The 27160-nt window shown below is 41.0% G+C and overlaps 1 protein-coding gene across 3 annotated transcripts in view; it reads right to left on the minus strand.

Moving 5' to 3' along the window:
- ARMH3 (armadillo like helical domain containing 3) overlaps positions 1-23927 on the minus strand; it is a 175297-nt gene extending 151370 nt beyond the window's left edge. For 2 of the 3 annotated variants that reach the window (XR_006208947.1, XM_042959896.1), the window contains exons 1-6: positions 23839-23927; positions 9863-9975; positions 7375-7431; positions 7084-7230; positions 4395-4502; positions 567-659 (exon numbers count right to left, since the gene is read on the minus strand). Coding sequence is in view for 2 of the 3 variants with exons in the window: in XM_042959896.1 (XP_042815830.1) it covers positions 567-659; positions 4395-4502; positions 7084-7230; positions 7375-7431; positions 9863-9964 (507 nt within the window). In the remaining variant the exon portion in view is untranslated. The remainder of the gene's footprint in view (positions 1-566; positions 660-4394; positions 4503-7083; positions 7231-7374; positions 7432-9862; positions 9976-23838) is intronic. The other variant, XM_042959897.1, reaches the window with a different exon arrangement.
- Positions 23928-27160: the final 3233 nt, after the last annotated feature.

Below are 27160 nucleotides of genomic sequence, written 5' to 3' on the forward strand. Positions count from 1 at the left end.
ATCTCTGAATGTACTGTTTCTCTCACACCCTCACTTAAGCATTTACTTCAGTTTTGGGGGGGGTTTCATTCCTCAAATGCACAGAAAGAAGTTTATGATCCAGAAGACTTTGAGTGATGGCAGGGAAAAGGAATTACTTGAAATTAATGAACAACACCCCGCCCTCCTCCCACTAGAAGGTACGGGCCAGCTTCCAGTTATGTCAAAATCAGAACAAATAACTATTCAGAATCACAAAAACTGTTTCCAAATGAGACCTGATGAGAAGAGCAAATCTGACAATTCAGAAGACAAGAATTCTGCAGGGGTAGTACCTCTAAAGTGAGAAATATCATGTATCCCATAGGCTAAAAATGCCAATGGTTGCAAAGAGCAGCTTCCAGGAAGTGAAAGCCCATTCATCTAACTTCCTTCTACACATTCACACAATGGAGTGATATGATGCCCCAGCAGAGAATTTTTTTTTTCCTCTTTTCCTTTCTAACTTTGGGCTCAAGCATTCAAATAAGCTTGCTCCTACTGTCAGTAACACCCTTGATAGAGAAACATATAAATGGGTCACTTACGGTCACTAAGCAAAGGAGAAGTTTCAGACATAAACTCTTCAGACTTTCAGAACCTTCTGCACAAAGCAATGAATCCAAACTCTCCATCAAGTTCTGAGAAAGAGATCCGTTAAGTATTAAAGCATACCAAATAACGTCTCTACTGTGTCTCTGTCCAACTCTGGGTTTATGTTACACAGGGTAATGTGTACAACATTCAATGAAGCAACCATATCACTCCTTCAGGCCTAGGCCTTGCAAGATCAGACAAAGAAAAGTAAGACTTCAAAGTGTAGCTATTTGGGGAAAAATGCTTTAGAACAACAGCACAGAATAATAAAGAATTCACTACTTCATCAAATGAATGTTTGCAACCTATCATTCTCGTGACCTTTAGAATAGAATGAAGTAAGGGTGCCTGGGTGGCTCAGTGGTTAAGCGTCCAGCTTTGGCTCAGGTCATGATCTCATGGTAGATGGGTTTGAGCCCTGTGTTGGGCTCTGTGCTGACAGCTCAGAGCCTGGAGCCTGCTTCGGATTCTGTCTCCCTCTCTTTCTCTGCCCCTCTCCTGCCTGCACACTGTCTCTCTCTCTCTCTCTCTCTCTCAAAAACAATTAAAAAATTTTTAAAAATGTTTAATAGAAGTAAATTTTTTAAAGGCTAATAACAGTGGTTGAATAATAAATTAAAAACAATAAACTAATTCAATTAAATTAATTCAATTACATTAGGAAAAAATAAGTGGTTAAAAAAAGTGGTTAAAGAACAATAATGGTTAAAAAAGATTAATAATGGTCAAATAACTATAGATAAGTTTCACTATCTGATAAAATATATCATTTGATGGAGGCACGCTGAATAAACAACAAAGAGACAATATCACTACTAGCCATCACTGGCCGTAGACACTATCCAACAAAACTAGCTGTGTCCACCTTGGTCGATTCTACTAGACAATGTGACTGGAGTATATCACTTGTACTAACAACCAGCTCTCAGACCCAATGTAATCAAAGATGAAACCCTCACACACTACAACAGAAGGAACAAGAAAAGAAATATTTTACATTAAATGAAGGAGGAGAATGAATGAAGAATAGGATTTAGCATGCTGAAAGCTCAAGTGAAGGTTCAAAATTAGTTACTTCAATTCAACAAATATATGGTGAAGGTCTACTATATGCTAAATATTGTGCTTTCAAAGAATTCAAGAAGAAAAATTAGGTAATGGCCTTTGCTCTCAAGGCATTTTTAGTCTACTGGAAGAGAAAAATAAGCAGTTTTAATTTAATGGTTACTATGACAGAAATATACATGGAAAAGGGGAATTATCTCAGAAGTCACCTATTCCAAGACTCCTAAGCGGTGGGTTATATTTTGGAAAATCAGTAGGAGTTAATTAAAACTTGATGAGGAAAAGAATTCTAGACAGGCAATAGCATGATCAAAGACACATGAGGAAAGAAACGGCCCTGGGTGTGGAGTTGGAACACAAGTAGTTTATTATTATGAAAGTACAGAGGGAAACACAGTGGTGAGAGAGACTAGAGAAATAAATAGAGAGCAGGTCATGAAAGCTATATAAAGCTAACTAGGGAGTTTGGTCTTTATCCTGTTATTGATGGGAAACTAACGAAGGGTTTTAAGCAGCAGAGATTTGAGTGTAAGACACATCACTGTGGTATCAGTGTGGATGACAGATTTAAAGATGGTAAGCCTGAAGGGAGGGAGACAAATGAGGACTAATCTAGCAATTTTCTGAAGAAGCTGCCATGTCTTATTTGCCTGTGTATCCCCTGTGCCTGGCACATTGGAGCCTAACCAACATTTGTCAAAAGAATGAATGAAGGCATCACTGAAATGGTTCTGGTGAGAGATAATGGGGACACTGGCAGTAGGGGAAAAAAAGCAAAGACAGGTATGAAAAATATGAACTGAGGCAAAATTAGATGAACATGGTGATCATCTAGATATGAAAGATGAGAGGAAGAGTCAAGGATGACTCCAGCTTTTGGCTTGGGTGACTGAGATGACAGGAGAGCCCATTCTAACAGGGAATGAATGAGGAAGAACAGATGAAGGGAAAATAAGGAGTTCCATTTTGTAGATGTCAAGCAAGAGGTACTTTAGGGATGTATGAGTGGGTAAATTCAGCAACTGCTTACAGAGTATACAACTCTGAGCCTCATGAGGGGATGTTAAGACTAACAATAGAGACTTAGTAATCGGCAGCATATAGACAATAGTGAGAACTACAAGAATGAGAGCGAGATCTGAGATTTTACCATGATATATACATAGGAGCAGTAGAGGCTTGGAAAACGGACTCCAAGTACTAAGTCTTCATGTACTTACAACTGTATATTCATAACTTGTAAAAAATGACCTGATCGCTATAAGGATTCTTTGTCACATAGATTATTTCAAATTCAGAGAATGACAGAAGACTAGTTCTTCAAAGTTCATATTATAAACAACATTCACTCAAGAAAGTGTCAAACATTACAAATCAGATATCTGATAAGGGACTTCTATCCAAAATATATAAAGAACTCCTACAACTCAACAATATAAAACAAATAACTCAATCTAGAAATGGGCAAAGGATTTGAATAAATATTTCTCCCCCCCCCAAAAATATATATATACACATATATATACACATATATATATGAGAGGCAAAAACAATTGTTGACGAGGATGTGGAAAAACTGGAATGCTTATACACTGCCGATGGAAATGTAAAATGGTATACTAACTTTGGAAAACAGTTTCAAAGCTCCTTGAAATATTAAACATAGAGTTACCATATGACCCAACAATTCTCCTATGTATATACCCAAGAGAATTGAAAACATACATCCACACAAAATCTTGTTCATGAATGTTCACAGCAGCATTATTGACAATAGCCAAAATACTGAAATATCCCACATGTCTATCAACTGATGAATGAATAAATTTGATGTGGTACATTCATAAAATGAAGTATCAGCCATAAAAAGGAATGAAGCACTGACACATGCCACAACACGGGTGGACCCTGAAAACATTATGCTAAGTGCAAGAAGCTAGACACAGAAGACCACGTATGATTCCATTTAGATGAGATGTCCAGAATAGGTAAACCAATAAAGACATAAAGCAGATTAATGGTTGCCAGGGGCTAGAGAGAAGGGGGAATGGAGAATGACTGCTAGTGGGAACATGTATTCTTTTTGGAGTGATAAAAATGTTCCAAAATTAACAGTGAATATACTAAAAACCACTCAACAAGGGGTGCCTAGCTGGCTCAGTCGGTAAAGCATGTGACTCTTGATCTCAGGGTGTGAGTTTGAGCCCCATGGTGTTGGATATAGAGATTACTTAAATGTAAAATCTTAAAACAAAAAACCACTGAATTACATATTTTAAAAGGGTGAATTGTATATGTGAACTATCTATCAATAAAGCTATTACTTTAAAAGTGTCAAACAGTAGAAATAAAAATTCTGGTAAAGTCATCATGTAAATAAGAAAACTTAAGTTTAGAACTAAAGTTACCCCTGCATATTACATTACCCTTGTTATATATTATTTGAGTTCATAAGTGTTTTTAAGAATGTATGAGCACATGATACAAATCATAAAATAAACTGCTCAGTCTTTATCCTGCAGGGGAAGGATACTTCAAATTTGAATTTCAAATTTTCCTCTATTCAGATAAACAAATTTGTAAAACAAAAATATCCAAATTCAAGAACAAATTCAACCATTTCTATCCACCTGAGTGCAAATCTTCTAGTACGTTAACTGTCTACAGCTGTCAGAAGCAGCCATCCACAAGCACATCTACAACTTACGCCTCACCTTCATGCACAACTCTGCCTTGTCAAAGCCCATCAGCATGTTGATGATGTCAAACCCAGAGGTAGATTTATTCTTTTGATGGACTCCTCGAATGAGTGCACACAAGGTCTGCAGAGATTAGAGAAAGAATTCTTTTGTAGAAAGGAAGTCTCAAAACGTGAAGGGCACTGGATCTGTCGCCTCGCATTGCCACCTCAGAACCTCCTCCTTACACAGCTGACATTCAATTGCTCTATCACTCTAAGCTTCAGAACAGTCGGAGTCTTACTACGTGCAAAATCCAGACATTAAAAGAGGAACAGCACTTGAAATTGTTGCCATCTTTTTTGTTGTTGTTTTTTAGTCATCCTCTTTTCAAAACTGCATTGCAGACAAAGACTGGAAGGTGAATTCAAAAATAACAACAGTTCTTGAGCTTGAGTCATGGGATTGGTGGAGCTTTTTTCCTTTACTTAAAATTCATTACCGTATTTACATTTTAGTTTATAATTCTTAGTATTTTTTAACAACTACAAAAGTTATTTTGGTCCATATGATAACAACCAGTTGCTTCAAATCTTAAATTCATGGGGCGCCTGGGAGGCTCTGTCAGTTGAGCGACTGGCTCTCGATTTCGGCTCAGGTCATGATCTTGCAGTTCGTGAGATCGAGCCCCGCGTTGAGCTCTGCGCTGACAGCGTGAAGCCTGCTTGGGATTCTCTCCCTCTCTCTCTCTCTGTCACTCCCCTGCTCGTGCTCGCTCGCTTGCTCTCTCTTTCAAAATAAATAAATAAACATGAAAAGAAATCTTAAATTCATTATAATCTCCATTCACTACTGACTAGCTGTGTAAACCTGGACAAGTTAGTTAACTTTTCAGTGCCTCAGTTTACTCATCTATAAAATGGAAATGACAATAATAGCAGCCATCTCATAGGGATGTTGTGAGAACTATGAGAATTAAAACACTTGGAATAGTCCCTGGAACTTTATTAATGCTCTAAGAATAGTGCCTGAAACTTTTTAAAGCTCAACAAGTATCAGCCATTTTAATAATATACTATATTTTTATGGGTTACTAAGTGACTTAACGCAATTTACTTCCACTGAACTAAAAACAGTTTACCATTCATGCCTCCATAGTGAGCTACCGCAATTATAAGAAGTACAATTTCCAACTTTCATTTCAGCTTTCAGTGAACCCCTACAACTGCAATACCCAAAATGCAGAATTTACTGTTAACTTTGTTAACACAACTACAGGGTAAACATGGCCCTTCTTTCTGGGACATCAGCTCAACAGGTAATTTCTACAATCTACAGATGAGAAAACTGGGGCTCACAAAGTGATTTGCCCAACTAGGAAGTTAGAAACTTAAACCCCAACTATCAAAAGTTCCAGGGGTGCCTGGGTGTCTCAGTTGGTTGAGCGTCCAACTCTTGATTTCAGCTCAGGTCATGATCCCAGGGTCATGGGATTGAGCCCCACATCGGGCTCTGTGCTTAGTAGGGAGACTGCTTAAGATTCTCTTTCTCTCACTCTGCCTCTCTCCTCCACCCGCATGCTTTCTCTAAAATAAAAAAATAATATCAAAATTTCCAATAAAATCCTTTATGTTGTCATGGATTCTTCATATCCTAAGCTTGTCAATCACTGCCCTAGCTACTCAGCCTGATCTAAGATGCACCGGAGTTACTGGACTATCAACTTAGAAATTATGCCCATGATTCATTCAATCAGGACTTCAGATTGAAGATTTACTTCATTCAAGTAGGACTTCAGAAGTAAATTTACTTCTGAAGTCCTACTTGCCAGGCACTGTACTGTACACTAGGAACAAAGTACTGAATGAAACTAACAAAGTCTTTGCTCTCAAGAAACCTGTAATGTATCCCCATTATCCCAATGCTTGGCACATAACAGTCATTCAAGAAATAATTACTCAGTGCGTCTTTCCCATGAATATGTGACTTAGCGTTAAGAACAATGATTCTTAATGTTTTCTGAGTTACAGACCCTTTTGAGAATCTGATGAAAGCTCTCTTTTCAGAAAAAAATAGCCACATACACCTAAAATATTACATATAACTTCAGGTTGTCAAGGACCCTCTGAAACCTCAAATTAAGAACTCCTAATCCAGTGAGAAAATACTGTTTTAAGAATAATCTCTTCTGGGGGTGCCTGGGTGGCTCAGTCGGTTGAGTGTCCGACTCTTGATTTTGGCTCAGGTTGTGATCCCAGGGTCATGAGGTCAAGCCCCTCATCAGGCTCTGTGCTGAGTGTGGAGCCTGCTTAAAATTCTCTCTCTCTCTCTCTCTCTCTCTCTCTCTCTCTCTGCCCCTCCCCCCATTCATGCTCTCTCGCTCTCTCGAAAATTAAAAAAAAATTTTTTTTTAAATCTCTTCTGATAGACTAACTATCCCTACCTCATAGTTTCCCCTCTATCTCTTCCTTTCCTCAAATAATCAAGAATTCTGTCCATCTGTCTTGGCTTTAGATCAAATCATACAATGAACAAGATGACTAGTGTAAGTGTCAATTTGTTTAACTAGGAAGCTGGCTCAACAAACATGGCATAGATGTTTATTATTTAAAGGGGAAAAAAAACTTCATACCTAAGGGCAATTTTAGGTTCCTCAGGTCCCAACAGATGTATTATAACTCCTTTCCCCTATTAAACTCCTTTCCCCAGTCTCCCAGCTGTATACCTGTAGTGCATTGACAACTCGAATTGGATGTTCCTCTCCCAGAGCTTGGATACAGTGTTGAAATAAGCAATTAATATTGTCCTTGATCTTCATTAACTCCTCACCATCAAGAGATTCCAGCTTGCCTTCTAGGTACTCTAAATTCACCTACCAAGGGAACAACAGGGATATTATTTTTAGTAACGTTTTCAGTGTACTCTATTTAATGTGAGTGCATTTTAGTGTCGCATGTAGAACACAGGAGAAGGCAATTTCGTTAGTAGGAAAATCCAGAGATACCATCAAGTTTACCTTCATAAGGAAGAGCTCCTCCCAAAATCGTGGACTGCACTTACTGGGGTCCTCTGTCTGAAACCAGAAAATAAGCAGTTCAATGTCCCCAGCTAACACCAAAGCATTAAGAACACATCTGAAAGGGTCACTTACACATAATCAACCTTATCTTTCAAAATTAACTTTGAAAATGCTTGATCATTCTAAACTGCTATAACAGGGAACAACAGTTTTGGAGGGTTTTTTTCCCCCAAATGGAAGACACTGTGCATAGATATATATTTGTGTGCCAGAAGTTAAATAATGGCTCAAAGAATCTCCCCCCAAATCTTTCTCTTCTGGCAAGAAGTAAACCTAACCAACTGATTAAGATAGTCACATTATGATGTCCCTACCGCATCTGTATGTTCTGCAAAGCCCTTTCACATAAATGAAACACAATGGCCCAGAGAGCCAGATATAGTAGATACTATCAGTATACTCCTTTTAGAAAAGAGGGTCCACAAAGTTAAGTTACTTACGCCCATACAGGAGCCAGAACCTGAATCACATCAGCAATACTGCATGGTTTTACAACATCTTGTGCTGACTGCTTCTACTTGCCCTCCTATATGCATTTAGTCCACTGTACAGAGCTTGTAATATGGTCTTCCTTAATTCAAATTGATCCAAAAGGTTAACAAAAGTATAGTGCTAAAATACAAAATTTCTTAGCAATAATTTTCAAACAGAAGTTCTAAAGAGTCAGAGGCTTCTGGTTCAGGAGCAAAATAAGAAAAAGAGAACCTCAACTTTAAAGGAAAACTAATGACATAAAACCAGGAGATCAATCGCCCACTATCACCCATAAGTTGACCTTTTAAAATTACTACCAAGAACTAATACCTTCATTAGTTACGAACTCTTGATCTATTAAGAAAATACTATACTAGGAATCTCTTCTGGATTTTTAACTAAGAATGACACAGAGAAGCAACATTTCTGGCCTTCTCATAAGGTCCTCATTTAGTGATTTCTTTCCATCCCCTTCTCCTAGGAGGGGTCACACTCTGCCTCTCACACTTCTGTGATGTCATTTTGCTATCTATATGTGAAACTCAGACTACTCATGGTGTTGGCACTTCCCATCTTCAAAGCTCACGCAATCAACAATTCTATGTATGCCAACCTTACTTCATATAGAGAGAGCCCTAACAGGACCCAAGTACCCACTCATTTGCTCCACACTGTGCTGATCTGCGCAATTCTGTATTAATTTTCTGCATATCAAACTGTCTCTAAGGTTTCCCAAGAGTTAGATGTTTTACTTGATCACATTATTTATTCTGGGCCATGTGACAAAGTTGAACAAGTAAGGGCCCTGGAGTCAAACACTAGGGTTCAAACCATGGCTCCATCACCTTCCAGCTGTGACCCCTAGTTTCCTCATCTGTGAAATGCTCTTTTACATGGCATATGTGAAAACATAGCACTCTTGCAGCATTCTTGTCAGAATTAGAGATAATGAACTTAGTGATGCACTTAGAATAATGCCAGGCACATAGTAAAAATTCAATACTCAGTAACTCTTTTTAGAAGTATTATTCTGTTTTACATATGCTAGCTATGATCAGAATTTCAAAAGGTAAGTACCCCTGCAGAGTATCTAATTTACTCTCACCTTCCCTGACAGGGTAAATTTTAAAACAAAGGCTTGGATCATGGTCAATCAGCAGTTATGAAGACCCAAAGAAATCTCCCACTTAATCACTAATAATTCATCAGTTATCTTATAGAGTTGGAGAATGAGAGAGACTAAGCAATTGTTCCGTCCACTAGGCACTTGAGATGAAATATAACAGTTCATCTTTTTTTTTTAAGTTTATTTATTCATTTTGAGAGAGAGACTGAGAGAGAAAGAACAGTTCATCTTTTAGAATCATAGAATTCTAAGACCAAAAGAAACTTCAAGGAACATTTAGGATAGAAGAGTCCGTAAGTTGGGTCATGCAGGTGACAAGTTTTTAAAGATATTCAGAAAAAATTGGTGCCTGGGTGGCTCAGTCGGTTAAGCGTCTGACTCTTGATTTCAGCTCAGGTCACGATCTCATGGTTTGTGGGTTCGGGCCCTGCATCAGGCTCTGCACTGACAGCGTGGAGCCTTCTTTGGATTCTCCCTCTCCCTCTCTCTGATCCTCCCCCACTCACACACTCTCTCTCTCAAAATAAATAAACATTAAAAAAGAAAAAAAAGATATTCAGGAAAAAAAGGTTCCCGAGGTTTCCTCCCTCCTTTCAATTGTTTTACCCGGCTCATGGCAACAATCTGTAAGAACAACATGACAACAATACATATAAATTAATACATGATCATAATCTCCACCAGGAGAGAGCTCACTCTCATCCTCGCCCTCATTCTCCCTCTAAAGAACTAGAAGGTAGCAGGCAGAGGTGAGCTTATTTCTCATTTTGGTACAAGAAACTAAGGAGTCAATCTGTGCAGAATTGTCAGAGCTCCAGGCCTTACCATGAAGATCTCATCATACATCAGCACCACTTTTTCCTTCAGTGGTTTTTTGGAAGCTGAAGATTTCCGGAGCAAACCCCCTCTTTTCTCCACCTGTGCCATGGTTAGAGAATCTGTGAAAAGAAAGCCACAGTCAGTGCTGAAATGCTCTCCAAGATGCTGGATGGTCTGTTGAAAAGCTCTCAATGGGAACTTTTCTAAGAAAAAGAAAAAAATGATAAACCATGTAATAGATCTTGTGCATCTGTCCAACACCCCATCCCCTGACCAGGTAATTTCAAGGCTTAAATCATTGCTTGGCCTACAGCAAAACACATTTTACATCTTTAAAACCTGCCAGTGGACAAGACTTACACCAGATCCAAAACCAGGAAAGAAAGTGTAACCAGCTCCAACTAGAATAGATCTGGCCATATATTTGAGGTTGATGGAAGGAAGGCTACAAAGCACACATTGCCCACAGACTGATGGTGAAGTTAAATTACAAGTATTGATTGAGCTCAGGACCATTAAGGCAGGAAGTGTGCTGCAGACTGATGTGCTCCATTGATTTCCCCAAAGTAAGTAAGTCCTCAGCACTGCAAAGTACTTGGCCTTCACTGCCTCATAAATCACACTGCACTTGACTGTCTTCAGAAATTCCTCTGGAAAGAGACCCAAGGCAGAAAATAGCAGTTATAAGGACAAAAATTAAATCTGATTTCAAAATAACCAAACATAACAATCTACTTCTGTCAAATCTAATTATATATATAACACTATTACAGATCAAACTTCAAAGTATTTTTCAATTCTTTTATAGAAGCAATTCCATGAATCACGCCCAATTTCCCCATCTTGTTTAAAGGAATTTCAAGTTTTTACAAGGGAGAACTTGAAATCCCACAGGTCTCCACTGTGGATTTACACATTTCCCCTCACTTCCCAGATTCTTTCTACTGTTGACAAAATTCCTGTCTCTCTCTTAAATTCTAGGCTCTAGTTGTGAAACTTAATCTCATCCAATGGCAAGTGTGGGCAGTAGCAAGGAGGCTGATTTTACTTCCAGACAAACCCAAAGCAGCAGAACAAAATTAATTTTGTTCAGTGACTTTTGGAAAATATGTGCTATGTTTCAAATCAAAATCAAAATTTTATTTAAGGAAGAGATGCATCCACCACCTAAAAGACTGTATCTCAGACATGGCCTTTCTCTAATATATATAGCCAAAAAGGAGATTTACCTTTGAGCACAAAAAACACAAAGCACAGAAAATTTCTCCAACTAGGTATCCAGCATCTGTGGCACATCTTATCCTTTTTTTTCTTTTTTTTTTAATTTTTTTTTTAATGTTTATTTATTTTTGAGACAGAGAGAGACAGAGCATGAACGGGGGAGGGGCAGAGAGAGAAGGAGACACAGAATCGGAAGCAGGCTCCAGGCTCTGAGCCATCAGCCCAGAGCCCGACGCGGGGCTCGAACCCACGGACCGCGAGATCGTGACCTGAGCTGAAGTCGGACACTCAACCGACTGAGCCACCCAGGCGCCCCAATCTTATCCTTTTTTTTTTATAAGCACTATGGTCCAGAGAAAACTGAAGGAAAAAAAACTAACAACAACAACCAAAAAAGAGAGAGAGAGAAGATTCTTTGGGGCAATTTATACTATATTGATCATGGCTTTACCTTAAAGCATGAAATACAGCCTCTGTTCAAAACATTCTTGTGTCTTTTAAATAGGTTGTCAAGAGGAAGATGTCCTTATCGGGGGAAAATAAATTGGAAATCAGCAGGATCCTATTAAAATAAATCAAACGCAATGCAATTCTAAACTTAGTAGATATAGACCTTTCATGTGTTCAGCTTCAACCAGTTGATTAGTGGGAATAGCAGGAACCACTAGTTCCTGGGTGTGAGAAGCACCTGTTTACAAACATGCCCCTCTGAGGATTTATAATTGGGTTACAGCTAATCAATGTCCACCCCAAATCTAATAAACTCACTTTCTCTATTTCAGAATCAATACTTTCTAATAAGCAAAAGGGAATAGGAGAGGAAGGAAAAACAATTCCATCCAAAGTACCAGATTTCCTAAGAAGTTAAATTCTTTTCATCACTCTTCCTCATTTGGAGCAGGGGGGAAATTCAGCCAAGAGCCTTGTCTCATTACTCTCTGTCACTATCACAGACAATTGGAATTTACCACCCAAGGTGCCTGAAATGTGACTGGAAACTGACAACAGAGTCTCCTTCTCCTGCCAGCACTTCTAACCCATGGAACATAGAAAACATTGCTTCTAGGGTTGAGGACTGAGAGAAGTGTAGAACTCTGTATTACAAAGTTTTGGGGGGGGATTTCAGAAATTAAGCCTCTGCTCTTAAATTTGAAAGTAAAATATCTGACTGGAAGAACACATCCGTCATGTGAGTTTAATTTATTTATGTCTTCTCAGGGTTTTTCTCCCCTTTGTACAAAACCCCTCCTCCTGTTTGTAGAAAACCAGTAGCAGCTAAGGAGCGGCAAGGCATTATGGACCAACCAACCAGCAAAACTGAGACTGGAACACTAGGTTCCAACCACCTAGATGAAATGGAGCAAGTCACTGTGTTTCCCAGTTTCCTTACAAGTAAAACAAGGCCCTGGACTAGACATATCATTGAATAATTCTCTCAGCATCACTGAAATACCACAAACACATAAGAAACACCTAGGGGCACGTGGGTGGCTCAGTCGGTTAAGCATCCAACTTCAGCTCAGGTCAAGATCTCACCATTCATGGGTTCAAGCTCCACGTCAAGCTCTGTGCTAACAGCGTGGAGCCTGTCTTGGATTCTCCCTCCCTCTCCCTCTCTGCCCCTCCCTGACTCGCATTTTTTCTCTCTCTCAAAATAAATAAACTTAAAAAAAAAAATCTAAATGTGGTTAAGACACTAATTTAGGCACTATGGGGTTACAAAAATGAAACTACAGAGCTGATCCTCTAGGATCTTTCAATCGATTGGCAGAGACAGACACATCAGACACATGATAACCCCACAGCACTAGGCGAATCATGCGAAATAGAGTAAAAGTACAAAGAAAATGCTATGGCATCATGAGGAAGGAAAAAAAGCATTCTGCGACTACACTATGACCTCTGTTGATCCGGGCTTTTAAATCCTTCTGGCGAAGCAGTAAATACAGCAAAGCCACTGTAATCCCACAGAAATGCCATCTTAGGCTTTAACACGGTTTCTCAGAAATAAGAGATAATAGGCAAAATATAAAAAAGAATAAGGCAACATATCAATCCTAATTTCACTTACCATCAAACTTAGGAATGGTTTCGAATCCCCCAACCCAACAGTAAATGGTATATCAATGAAGTCTTTTATCACTAAACCTCAGGGACTGCCAATCCCATGACCCACAGAACAACTTCTCTCTGAAAGACTCAAGTCATACAACTTTTTAAGAATTCTATCTTAAGGCAATCCAGCCACGACTGTCTTAAATGCACATCATTTCAAATCCCTTCAGGGTAAAACAACCAAATATCAAGATTTTAAAACCTAAAGCCAAACTCTGCCAATGCCTAATACACAAGAAATGCTAGTTACACTAGGCAAGTTAGTTATTCATTGACTTTACTGTCTTCTTGAGGACAATACATGCCAACTCTAGTAGCAGAAAATTAATTTAAAAGTAATTCACTCTAATTTCCAGAGAGTTTCCAGAGTTAATCTATCAAAAGTCTTGGTATTGTATCTACACGAGATGACAGAGGCTAATGAAACCCGAGGTAATCAATTCACGATATATGTAAATAAAACCACAGGGGTGCCTGGGTGGCTCAGTCGGTTGAGGGTTGAGCGTCTGACTTCAGCTCAGGTCATGATCTACAGTTCATGAGTTCGAGCCCCGTGTTGGGCTCTATACTGACAGCTCGGAGCCCGGAGCCTGCTTTGGATTCTGTGTCTCCCTCTCTCTCTCTGCTCCTCCCCTGCTCACATTCCGTCTCTCTTTCAAAAATAAATAAAGATTAAAAAAAAAAATTTTTTTTTAAACCATCATGCTGTTACGCCTTTTATACTGATGTATGTCAGTTATTTTTCAATAAAACTGGAAAAAATCTAAAAGCAAAACAGCTTGGGGCGCCTGGGTGGCTCAGTCGGTTAGGGCATGGGCATCCGACTTCGGCTTGGTCATAATCTTGCAGTTGGTGAGTTCGAGCCCCACGTCGGGCTCTGTGCTGACAGCTCGGAGCCTGGAGCCTGCTTCAGATTCTGTGTCTCCCTCTTTCTCTGCCTGAGAGAAAGGCACTCTACCCCACTCCCGTTCTGTCACACTCTCTCTCTCTCAAAAATAAACATTAAAAAAAAGTTAAAAAAAATACTAAATAACAGCAAAACGTCTTGAGTTTTAGCCCCAATTCTTATACACTCATTCTGTAAACTTTAATTTCCTTTCCTTCCCTGGGCTTCAATTTGCCAATCTGTAAAAAGCAGCACTGGCAAGTGTGTTCAGAAAAGGGAACCTCTGTACAGTGTTGGGAATGTAAATCAGCGCAGCCACTACAGAAAACAGTATAGAGGTTCCTCAAAATATTAAAAATAAAACTATATGATCCAGCAATCGCACTTCTGTGTGTATATCCAAAGGAAATGAAATCACTGTCTCATTAAAGAGATACCGGCATCCCCATGTTCACTGCAGCATTATTCACAATAGTCAAGCTATGGAAACAACCTAAGAGTCTTATCAATAAATGAATGGATAAAGAAAATGTGGTACACACATAAAATGGAATATCATTCAGCTACAAAAAAGAAGGAAATTCTGCCATTTGCAACAACATGAATATGCCTATGTGAGATGATAGATGAATGGTGTGTTTTTTTAATTTTAATGTTTATTTACTTTTGAGAGAGAGAGAGAGAGAGAGAGAGCAGCAGCAGCAGCAGCAGAGGGGCAGAGAGAGATGGAGACACAGAAACTGAAGCAGGCTCCAGGCTCTGTGCTCGCAGCACAGAGCCCAACGCAGAGCTAGAACTCACGAGCCATGAAATCATAACCTGAGCTGAAGTCAGACGCTCAACTGACTGGGCCACCCAGGTGCCTCATGCATGAATGTTTTAATTAACCTTATCATGGCAATCATTTCACAATGTATATGTGTATCCAATCATCACATTGTGCACTTTAAAATTATATATCGATGTTATATATTAATTATAATCTCAATAATATATCAATTATATCTCAATTCAATAAACCCGGGGGCCGGGGGGAAGCCATGGAACGGTTCTCTATAGGCTTCCAAATTTAATGGACTGGGGTTCGGTTCATACTGGTAATGGACTGTTAGCAAGTATCACCCTCTCTTCACTGGTGAGTGAAGCTCCAAAACACCACCTATAGGTAGATGCTGAGGTAAACATCCTAAAACATTTCAACCAGTACATAAGAAAAGAAAAAGGAGAGAGAAAAGGAAAGGAGAAAAAAAAAAAATGAATAAAAACCAATGTGCCCATCTTCTAGAAAGAAAAAACATATGCACAGATCAGGCATTCATTCATTCTACAAATATCTATTGAGCACCTTTTTGGTACCAAGCACTAGGGATACAGAAGTGAACATGACAGACAAGATTTCTGCTTTCAGAGTTTTCATTCTAGAGTGGGGAAAGATAACAAACAAGTGATAAGTACCTTGAAGACAAACTATATAGGGGGGCTACATTAGACTGAGAGATTAAAGGCCTCTATGACAAGTAATATGTGGGCTGGAACCAAAATAACAGGAAGGAAACAGCCACATGAAAGTCTTGGCAAAAGTGTTAAGAGGGAAAGGCATAGAGGGAATGGCAAATGCAAAGTCTCCAAGATTTGAACATACTTGGCGTGTTCGAGGAACAGAAGAGCCAAAATGCCTAGATTATAATAAACATTCCTTTTTTGAAATGTTGAAAGGTTTCTGAAGTGGGTATTTTGTGTTTTTGTGATTTTTTTCCATACATAAAAAAGAATTCAAATGTCCATCAGCAGAATGGGAAGATTATAATTTATTCGTAGAACAGGGTACTACCCAGAAATTTAAAAGAACAAATTACTGAAAAAATATTGATCGCTTTCACAGATGTTGAATAAAAACCTCTGAAAGAAAAGAGTACAAGCAAATGATTCTATTTATATGAAGTTCAAAGACAGCAAAATTAATCCATGGTGACAGAGGTCAGAACAGTGGTTACCTCTGGTGGGGTAATGAGTGGGAGGAAGTGGCACAAGGAAGCCTACTCGGGTGCTGAAAATGTGCTCTATCTTGATCAGAGTGGAGGTCACACAAAGAAAAGAAAGAAAATCATCAAGTTGTACACTTTCCATTACGTAAGCTATTCCTTGAACTAAAAAAAAAAAAAAAAAAAAGTCTGGGGGCCCCTGGCTGGCTCAGTCAGTTAAATGCCCCCAACTCTTGACTTTAGTTCAGGTCATGATCTCACAATTGTGGGATGGAGCCCCACATTAGGCTCTGCACTGACAGCACAGAGCCTGCTTGGAATTCTCTCTCTCTCTCTCTCTCTCTCTCTCTCTCTCTCTCTCTGCTCCTCCCCCACGTACTTGCTCTCTCTCTCTCTCAAAATAAATTTTAAAAAAACTTTAAAAAATAAATATTTTTAAAAAATAAACATAAATAATTTTTTAAAAAGTCTGTGCATTGGGGCGCCTGGGTGGCGCAGTCAGTTAAGCGTCCGACTTCAGCCAGGTCACGATCTCGCGGTCCGTGAGTTCGAGCCCCGCGTCAGGCTCTGGGCTGATGGCTCGGAGCCTGGAGCCTGTTTCCGATTCTGTGTCTCCCTCTCTCTCTGCCCCCCCCCCCGTTCATGCTCTGTCTCTCTCTGTCCCAAAAATAAATAAAAAATGTTGAAAAAAAATTAAAAAAAAAAAAAGTCTGTGCAATCATACGTATATGAAAATTAACAGCACCCATGCAAAACACTAGAACTAGCAGGGACCCCAACTTGCACACTCAGGACACTAATCAAAAATAACAACCAAAACATTAACATTTGCTTAACATTTACTATTCACCAGGCACTGTTATAAGCACTTTGTATACATTAATTGGTTTTATCCTCACAGACCTATGATCCTGGAACTTTACCATAAGAAAACTAAAGCATAAAGGGGTTACGAAAACAAACAAACAAACAAAATAACAAAAAAAATTTGCCAGTGTGAGAGTAGGGACTCAAACTCAGCCACATGTTAGAATCCCTGCTCTTAAATTTTTTTTTCAACGTTTTTTATTTATTTTTGGGACAGAGAGAGACAGAGCATGAACGGGGGAGGGGCAGAGAGAGAGGGAGACACAGAATCGGAAACAGGCTCCAGGCTCCGAGCCATCAGCCCAGAGCCTGACGCGGGGCTCGAACTCACAGACCGCGAGATCGTGACCTGGCTGAAGTCGGACGCTTAACCGACTAGAATCCCTGCTCTTAAACACTATGCTACCCTGTCTCTCAAAAGGCAGAAGAGTGGGCAGAAGTGGTGTAACCTATATATAAACAAAGCTGAGGATCTGCAGAGAAACTGAGACGAGGTTCCAGGCCAGTTCTCAATGAACAAACTTTAGGACGTCCAGATATCTTGAGTTTCAACACTCTAGTTTGCCAATGGGTAGAAGTGCCACCGTAAGTAGTAAAAGATACATATGCATGTGTCTGACACATGCATATATATATAAATATTGTATATAAATATTGATAATGGTAAAGTGAAAAAGACATACAAATGAATGGAATGGTAGAAAAACTTGGAAGAAAACACTGGAAAGGAATCTGTCTAGTAAAGTTGATAGATGTATCCAATATGGTAATAGAAAAAAAAAAAAAAACAGCCGAAACTCACTAATATCCACAAAAAGATTTAATTGATAATAACTTTTTTTTTTATTTTTTTTTTAACGTTTATTTATTTTTGAGGCAGAGAGAGACAGAGCATGAACGGGGGAGGGTCAGAGAGAGGGAGACACAGAATCTGAAACAGGCTCCAGGCTCTGAGCTGTCAGCACAGAGCCCGACGCGGGGCTCGAACTCACGAACCGCGAGATCATGACCTGAGCCTAAGTCGGCCGCTTAACCGACTGAGCCACCCAGGCGCCCCGATAATAACTTTTTTAATGTTTATTTTTGAGAGAGAGAAAGAGAGAGCACAAGTGGGAAAGGGGCAGAGAGAGAGGGAGGCACACAATTGGTAGCAGGCTCCAGGCTCTGAGCTGTCAGCACAGAGCTCAATTCGGGGCTCAAACTCACAAGCTGCAAGATCATGACCTGAGCTGAAGTTGGGACACGTAAATGAATGAGCCACCCAGGCCCCCTGATAAAATTTTAACTGAGCTTAGTCAGTGCTCTAAGGATAATTCTCCACCAAAATTTGATAATGAACGGAAAGATACAGTAAGGTAAGACAGAAAGATGAAATGCAGAGCAAGTCAAGTATAAATCTATACAGCTCTCAGCTTAGGAACGATTATACGTTGCTACCACTGAGCTGTGATCACTTGTTTCAGAACCTCCTGAGGTGCCTCCTGAAAATGTAGATCCCTAAGCTCCCTTTTCCCACTACTGAAACAGACTTTTCAAGATAAGGACCAGGGGTCTAGATTTTTTTTTTTTTTTTTTTTTTTTTTTTTTAGCACAGTTGACACTAGGGGTCTACATTTTTAATAATCACCCCAGGTCAGTGGTTCTCAACTGTGGCAATTTTGCCTTCCAGGGGAAATTAATGACTGGAAACATTTTTTGTCTGTCACAACTAGGAAAGGAGATACTACTATCATCTACTAGGTAGGGGAAAGCTAACATTCTACAACGCACTGGACGGTCCCCACAACAAAGAATTATCTGGCTCAATATGTGAAAGTTAACGAGGCTGAAAAACTTTATCCCAAGTAATTCTGATACTCACTAAAGTTTGAGAAGTACTCATCAAAGCGTTGAAACTCATCAAATGCTTTGAAAGGAACATCTAAACAGAGGACCATTCTGAGAGGATGAATAAAACTTGTCACCTCTAGAAAAGGCCCTGAAGCAGCCCTCACCTACTCCCAGCTCATTCTCCCCACGCTAACTCACCAATGGCATCCCCTCCCTTAGGACCTCAGCCCCAGTTTGTCCATCTGTGATAGACCACTACAAGACACACTGACTACAGTAATCTAAAATGCTTCAAGTGAAGGAGATAAAAATCCTGTCTCCCCAGAAGCTGTGGCTAGCTGAGTCAAATATTATCATTGTCTGATCACTGGCCATTCACTCAATACACAAGAAGCAGTATGTTTATAAAACCAGAAATATAGTCTCCTGCCCTGGCTCTCCTAAAAGTCCACAATTTCTCCAGAAGCATGGGTACACATGTGTGTGTATGCGTATGTATATGTGTGTGTGTCTAATCCTTAGGCAGAAGTTATCTGCTCCCTAAATTCTTCCGAAAGGCATACCACACTCCTTGAAGGTAAATACTAGCACTATAAACATTTAAGAAAATGTAGAGTATTTCTACTTCCACACTCCAACCCTTACCTTCTCAAACCAGTTCCTAACATGCCTCTTTCTTTCCGAAGGACCGAGGATTTAGTTCACTTGCTGGATTCACATCCTACTGTTCCACGTGGTTCCTCGCCACAGCTTCTCTCATAACATGGGACACTGGTTCCCCCAATTCCACCCCACAGACTGTCTCTGAAGCATATAATGCCTTTCCATTTTAACGGGTTTCTAGTGCTAGTCACTCCAAGTCTCTCTTATCTCCAAAATAAAAACAGAGTGAGGTCTGCACTCATGAAGCCACCTCTTTGAATTTCTTCATGGAGAGCTAAAGGATAGGCCACCATCCCCTCAGGCTATCACTTTGCTTTTATGAAGTCCTGGGGAGGGAACTCATCACTCATTCCTCCAAATCTTTCAGAGCACAGCCTTCCAATCAAGGTGACATATGATAAATAACACTACTGAATACTGACTATATAGTTGGCACTGTTCTAAGTGCTTTAAATATACTTTATTTAATCCTTTAAAGTAGATAGGTACTATTGTAGTAGGTACTTAATTACCATAATTTTACAATGAAGATTTCACTTGCCAAAGTAAAATAGCTATAGAAAGTGGTAAAGACACTAAATCCTTCTCTGGTAGTCCTTTGTCCTTGCAGAATATCCCAGTAGCACAAAAAATCAGGTGTTGACTAACGGAATACTCAAAATCCAGATTCAGTTAAAGTTCTGCGGAAACTCCAAACTGATATCCATAATATCAACGTTCCCACCTTATCCAAGAAAAGTCAGTCAAGTCAGGACATTGTCTGACAAGCATCATCCCCACTTTCTACTAGGAAAGAACCAGCCTGATCCAGTAGGTACATGAGCCACTATGGGGCAGCATTCACATCTTGCATGTGGTCTACAGGGCTCACCTCAGAATGGGTGTTCAGCTTACACTTGAAAGTAGAAACAGGGGCGCCCGGGTGGCTCGGTCAGTTAAGCGACCGACTTCGGCTCAGGTCATGATCTCACCGTTGGTGAGTTCAAGCCCCGCACTGGGCTCGATGCTGACAGTTCGGAGCCTGAAGCCTACTTCAGATTGTGTCTCCCTCTCTCCTGCCCCTCCCCTGCTCATGCGTGCTCTCTCGAGCGCACGTGCTCTCTCTCTCTCTCTCAAAAATAAATACATACATACATACATACATACATAAAGGGGTGGGGGCGCCTGGGTGGCTCAGTCAGTTGAGCATCTGACTTCGGCTCAGGTCATGATCTTGCAGTTTGGGAGTTCGAGCCCCACATCGGGCTCTGTGCTGACGGCTCAGAGCCTGGAGCCTGCTTCAGATTCCGTGTTTCCCTCTTTCTCTGCCCCTCACCCACTTACGCCCTGTCTCTCCCTCAAAAATAAGTGAACATTTAAAAAAATGTCTAAAAGAAAAGAAAAGGAAAGTAGAAGTAATTCAGGGACTTTCCTAAGACTAAGCAGCAAATGGCAAAAAGAGGAATTTCCCAATCCTTACTCTACGTATCAGCCACTGTTTGCATCCACTAGAGGTGAAGTAGCTTCACAGGAGAGAATTCAGTCTGGTCCCAAATGAATTTACTGAGTCTGCCTACTTGCACAAACTAATAATACAGATGAAGAGGTTTAAATAAACATGACTACCTCAGGTTCCCTTTCAAATTATTTTATACAAGAAGGAACACGCTCGCACCTTCATAAGGAGGACCCAACTCCAAACTGACAGGCTTTCGGGAGACTTTGACTGAAAATCACATTTTTCTGACATCTCCCAGAATGAGAATTCATTGTAAGAACCTCTTCTCGATGAGCTGGAGCCTCCTGTAAATTAATACTGTCCATCTCCTGTTCAAGCCCTGAACCTCCTCGAGCAGCACGTCACTCCTATCTTCTTCATTTCCTTTCCTGTTCAACCATACAAGCCTCATGAATACCACCTAAGTATAAAACGAAAATTCTAAGACAGACTCTCATAAGCTTCTTAAAACCCAACAGGTAACTGCAACCTTACTAAGTAAATGGATTTCTTGCTGGCTTAATAACTAACATTTATCAAGACCTTATAATGGCACAGGTAAAGTATGAGACAAAAAGGGGACCCAAAATTACTAAGTTATGGTACCTGCCTTGAGACGCTCACTGCTGAATGGAAGAAGTGCAGATTCCAATTCTTCCTTATCAACAAACAAAATAGACATCATTTTCCCCAGGATTTTTTAATATACGGCCTCACCTACAGAGAGCTATGGCCAAGATACTAAGCTCGCCAGGCCTCCTTACTTTCAGCTGTCTCCTAACACTTCCGTATGCACACCCCACAAACAACTTGATCTCAACAAACCAGATATCCCCCCCGATACCTGTTTCCATAGTCACCCCAACCCTTAAAAATTTGCTCTACTTTTTCTAATCCACATCCTGGTCAGTGAAATGCCCATTCACCCAATCTCTCAAATTACAAACCTTAGCCTACTCTCTCCCTAGTCACTAAGTTATGGTGCGTATCTCAGAAATATTTGTAAAATCCATACCTCTCCTCTTCGTTCCCAATGCCACACTTTATTCAGACTCTAGGTAACTAGTTCACTGACACATTTCTCATTACTTGAATTCATACATCTGTCACTCCCTAACATAAATAACTCCAATGGCTCCCTACTCTCCTTTCAGTCTTCCCTCATGGCAAGTTCCCCACCAAACATCCTGCTTAGGACAAATTTCTAATACTTAAACATCATGTTATTTCTTGTCGTCACACTTTCACCATGCCTTTGTGCATGCTGTGCTCTTGAACTGGAACACCTTATTTGTACAAGCTCCTACTCATCCTTCAAAACCCAACTAAAGTAACTCCTCCTTGCAAAAATATCCTTGACTCTCCCACACAATGGCAATATTCCCTTCACACTGTATAAATTTCTTTATATGGATATGTAACAGTGCACTATAATTTTCATATGAATGTTTCTCTGATGTCCTTGAGAAAAGATACTCCTATTTCTAACCACAGGGCCAGTTACATAGTATATACTCAATAGATGTGTGTTGAATAAACAGTTCACCTTCATATATCCTGGACCAATTTGTGATTGGCTGTTTTCCCCAAGTTTTATGATTTCTGAACTTGACTCTATGTGAGATTCCAACTGTCACAACTGCTTTGAGTTTTCAAGGGTTTTTTAAAATTCTATTACACAAACGTTGAACGAATGAGTGAATTATAATGCCTAAACATCCAATGAAATAGTCTTGGGGCACCTGGGTGGCTCAGATATTTAAGGGTCAGACTCTTGATTTCAGCTCAGGTCTCAATCTCAGGGTCCTGAGTTCAACCCTCAGCTTTGGCTCTGAGCTGGGCCTGGAGCCTACTTTAAAAAAAAAAAAAAAAAAAAAAAGTCATAAACGCTTCCCAATTGACTAAGAAGAGTGGGAATCCCCCCTTTACAATCCTAACAAGAAGGATCCACCTTTCCCTAGACTGATAGACTTGATATCCCAAAAACTTTCCCCTAGGAAAGTACTGTGCACACAAATCCAGCTGAAGACACACCCAAAATAATTCCATTAACTTGTGCTTAAGACAGGAACACAAACCATACTTGTCCTGGTTTACAAAGTCACTGGGAACTCAGAAGAGCAAAGAAACCGTCCTCACTAAGCTCAAAACTTTTTCTGGAGAGAAAGAAAAGGGGAAGGTCTGATGATCCAGAAACATTTTTCAGTCTGGCCCAAGTTCGCACTTCCCCAGTCTCCAAAGGCAGCATTCCCTGGCTTCTGATAGCTCTCCTTCCTCAGAGAACCTGCTTCTTTTCCTCTATTTCTTCCCCACGCCTGCCTGGGAACAGGTTCATCTCCCAGGCTTGCACCAAGTAACCCTGAGAAAATACGGTCGCTTCATTGATTCTGGGTGTAAGGTGGACTGCAGCCCGTCAGAGACTGAAAAAAGGAGCAGGATGAGGGGCCTTCCAGGACAACCGGGCCTGCCTCTAACCCTTCTCAGAGGTCCTGTCCAAAGGCCCTCATCCCAGGGCCAGGCTGGGCTGGGCAGAAGGCCTCCCTCGAATGGGGACAAGCTGAGTGGGAGAGGCTCTGGAGGCAGCTTGAGGCGGCAGGATCAGCCCCACGCTCGGGTCAAAGGTCAGCATCTCGGCAGCTAGGAGGACCCAGCAGGGAGTGGGAGGGCCGTGACCGGCACCGGAAGGTCCGAGGGACCAGCCGCTGGAGGAGCGAGCCGCTTCCAGCCCCCTCCGCCGCCCGGGCCCAGCCTCCTAGCCGCACGCAAACTCGGCCCGCCTCAGCAGCTGCCCTCCCCCTCCCACCCGCCCCCCGCCACCACCTTCGTCCCCAAGGCGAGCGCAGGCCCCGCCCCCAGAGCCGCCTCGGGGCCAAGGCCTAGTCCGACGGGAGCTGCAGGGGTTGGTCAGGTTCGGGAACCGGCCCGGGCCGGCGCCGCTTACCGAGCCCCGGGCTCCTCCTCTACCACCCGCGCCGCTCCCGGACCCGCTCGCTCCCGACGCCACCGACGCCGCTGTTACTCTCGGCTCACGGGCGCGCTCCCGACCTCCCCCGACCCTTCCCCCGGCCCACGGTGCCCCGCCGGGTCCTAAAGCCCGCTGTGTGATAGGTACGTCCAGGCCCGTTTCCTGAGCCTGGCTCAGACCATGGTTCCCAGCAATCATCACAAAGACTACAACTCCCGAAATGCACCGCGAGAAATAAATTAGCCAAAGAAACATCTATTGAGAGTCTACTGGATACAAGCTGCAATAGCAGATTTTCAAATATGGGAGAAATATACATACACACTTTTTAAATACAGCGGACTCTGAACTCGGCAATTCCACTTATAGGAATAAAGATATATGTTCCAAGATGTTTATGGCAAGTTTGTAAATGAAAAATTGGAAACAAATCCATTCAACAAACAGTATTGTGTGCCTAGTGTGTTCAAAGTAACATGTGTTAACTGGGCAAGTAACTCCTCTGAGTCTCAATTTTCTCTGTACAAAATGGAAAATTTTAAAAAAGATAGGCTGCTGGGGCACCTGGGTGACTCAGTGGGTTAAGCATCTGACTCTTCCTTTCAGCTCAGGTCATGATCTCAAGGTTCCCAGGATCAAGCCTTGCTTTGGGCTGCCTGCTGATAACACAGAACCTGCTTGGGATTCTCTCTCTCTCTCTCCCTCTTCCTCTGCCCCTCTCCTGCTTGTGCTCTCTCAAAAATAAGCATTTTAAATAAATAAATAAGTAAATAAATAAATAATCAGACAGTGAGTTATCAAGGGCAGGCTTAGGAAGGCTCAAGTTGTAAATGCCCTGAAAATTCAGAGAAGGGAAAATTCCATGTCAATCTCTGGAGGCTTCCTGGGGGAAGGTGAAGATGGGGCCAAGTCTTAGAGGAGAGGGTATAAAGGTGAAGCAACATAACACACTGTCCATGCCTATGTCAAGGAAGTTAATTAAATACAGATTCAGACAAGGGTTAAGTTTAGAAGGCCATAGACTGAGTAGGTAAGAGCACAACCTCTGGAATACTGTGAGAATGAATCCTAAAACTGCTACCTATTTGCTGTATGTCTTTGGACAATTACTTGAGCTCTTTAAACCTTAGTTACAGGGTGCCTGGCTGGCTCAGTCGGAAGAGCATGAGACTCCTGATCTTGGGTGGTGAGTTCAAACCCTACATTGAGTGTAGCAATTACTAAAAATAAATATACTTAAATAAATAAATAAACCTTTGTTTCCTATCTGAAAAACAGGGATAGTAAAACGCCTATGTCATATTGTTTTGATTATCCAGCCTTGAACCCTTCCTCTCATATTCTGAGGGCCTCTTCCTTTGGGTATATTCTTGGTAGAAAACCAGACCTTGAGCAGCCAAAGTAAGTGAGTTCATATGACCTGACTTTGACCACTAGGTGCAGCCTCCAAGGTTTTGACTCTTGGCCAAAAGATGCAAAAATGAAGGGATGGTCAAAATTTATTCATAACAAGTGTACCCTGGCCAGATGATTCCTGCTGAAAAACAGTCGTGCTTCCCATTTCTCGGCCTTCAAAGAGTATCTTGCTTCCTGCTCATTTTCCAAGCCTTCTCCTCCCTTATGTTCTAATAAATTTCACTTTTCTTAAGAGGGCCTATTTCTGTAACTTTTCTGTAACTCTTAGCCAAGTTTCCTCAGTGATATCACACACACAGACATGTGGCCACTCAAGCTTATTCATTCCTTCACCAAACATCTATTGAAGTCTTTCTCTGTGCCAGGCTCACGTCTAAAAGTGAGGATACAAAGATGAAATAAATCCTGTGACAACTAGAAATAAATGGAGGAGGACAAATTGGGGAGGAAGGTGATGTTTAGGACATGTTGAGACTGAAATGTCCATGAGACATTCAACCAGAGATATTTAGTAGACATGTGGGTACCCTTTACTGGAGCTCAGCAGACATATCTACTGTAGATAAATATTTTTGAGCCATTAACTTAGTAGTAATTGTTCAAACCATGAGAAAGGAATGGGCTAAGAAGAGGACAACAAAAAGAAAGAATGAGAGAGAAAAAAGAGAGAGAGAGAGATCAGGCCCATAATAGAGTTTAAATACCAACATTTATTGATGAACCAAGTACTATCTAAAAAAGAGGAAAATAACAGGAGAAAGATGCCATGGAAATCACAGGAGGGACTATCAAGGAGGTTGTCAAGCTTCTTAGAAAAGGAAATAAAAATATCCTTGAAGATCTACTTCAGATAAGTAGTGGTTTGAGGAATGAATAGAAGGAGAGAGAGTGGAGGCAGCAAATGCTAGAGGATCTTTGCAAGAAACTTGATTGAAGGGAAAAGGAGAGGAAGCCACTGTGGTAGTGGTAGTGGGGAGATGAGGATGAAAGAGTGAGTTCTAAGACAGGACAGACTGGAGAGTGTTTCTACGCTGAGACCAAGAGGACAGAATGAGGCTGATGCAAATTCTCACTGAAGTTGTTGGGGGAAGGAGGGAGAAGCAGACTCATGAGGAGGGACTGGACTTGGAGGGAGGGGGAATACCACATCATCTGAGAAGGCAGTCAGGGGTGGAAAGGACCCCTGCATATCAATGTGTAGGTGTTGCTAGAGAAATTACATACACTTGGTGCCTCTAAAGTATGTTTTGGGGCATCTGGGTGGCTCGGTCAATTAAGCGTTCAACTTCAGCTCAGGTCATGATCTCATGACCTGGTTTGTGAGGTGGAGCCCCGCCTACGACTCTGTGCTGACAGCTCAGAGCCTGGAGCCTGCTTGGGATTCTGTGTCTCCCTCTCTCTCTGCCCCTCCCCTGCTCATGCTCGGTCTCTCTCTCAAAATTAAACATTAAAAAAAAATTTTTAAGTATACTTTAATTTTGATTTTTAGCAAATTCTTAGTTTGGGTGATAAATTGTTGATATAGTAAAGAGGTATGGTGCAAGGACTCAGGATTCAGATTGCTTGTGGTTGAAATCCCATTTTCCGTATCTGTGCTAGGGGCTTGTTGCTGGGTGGGGGTTGGTGGGGGAGTTACACAGCAAGTGCCATAGAAATATTAAACTGTTATTATTTTCCACTAGATTGTCAATTCCGTGAGGTTGGAGTTTTGTTTGGTTCAAGGCTATCTAGTCAGCTGGGCACTTAGTAGGTGCTCAATAAAAATTTCATGACTAACTGAATTAAGGAGTTGGGGTGAGAGAGAGGCTTGGGGGAGAAGAAAAGCCTTGGGAGTATGACATGTTCACTTCAGGGCTCAGACTGGGAGATTCCTGAGTAAGGC

This window comes from Panthera tigris, chromosome D2 (assembly GCF_018350195.1).
Source record: "Panthera tigris isolate Pti1 chromosome D2, P.tigris_Pti1_mat1.1, whole genome shotgun sequence".
Taxonomy (NCBI): Eukaryota; Metazoa; Chordata; class Mammalia; order Carnivora; family Felidae; genus Panthera; species Panthera tigris.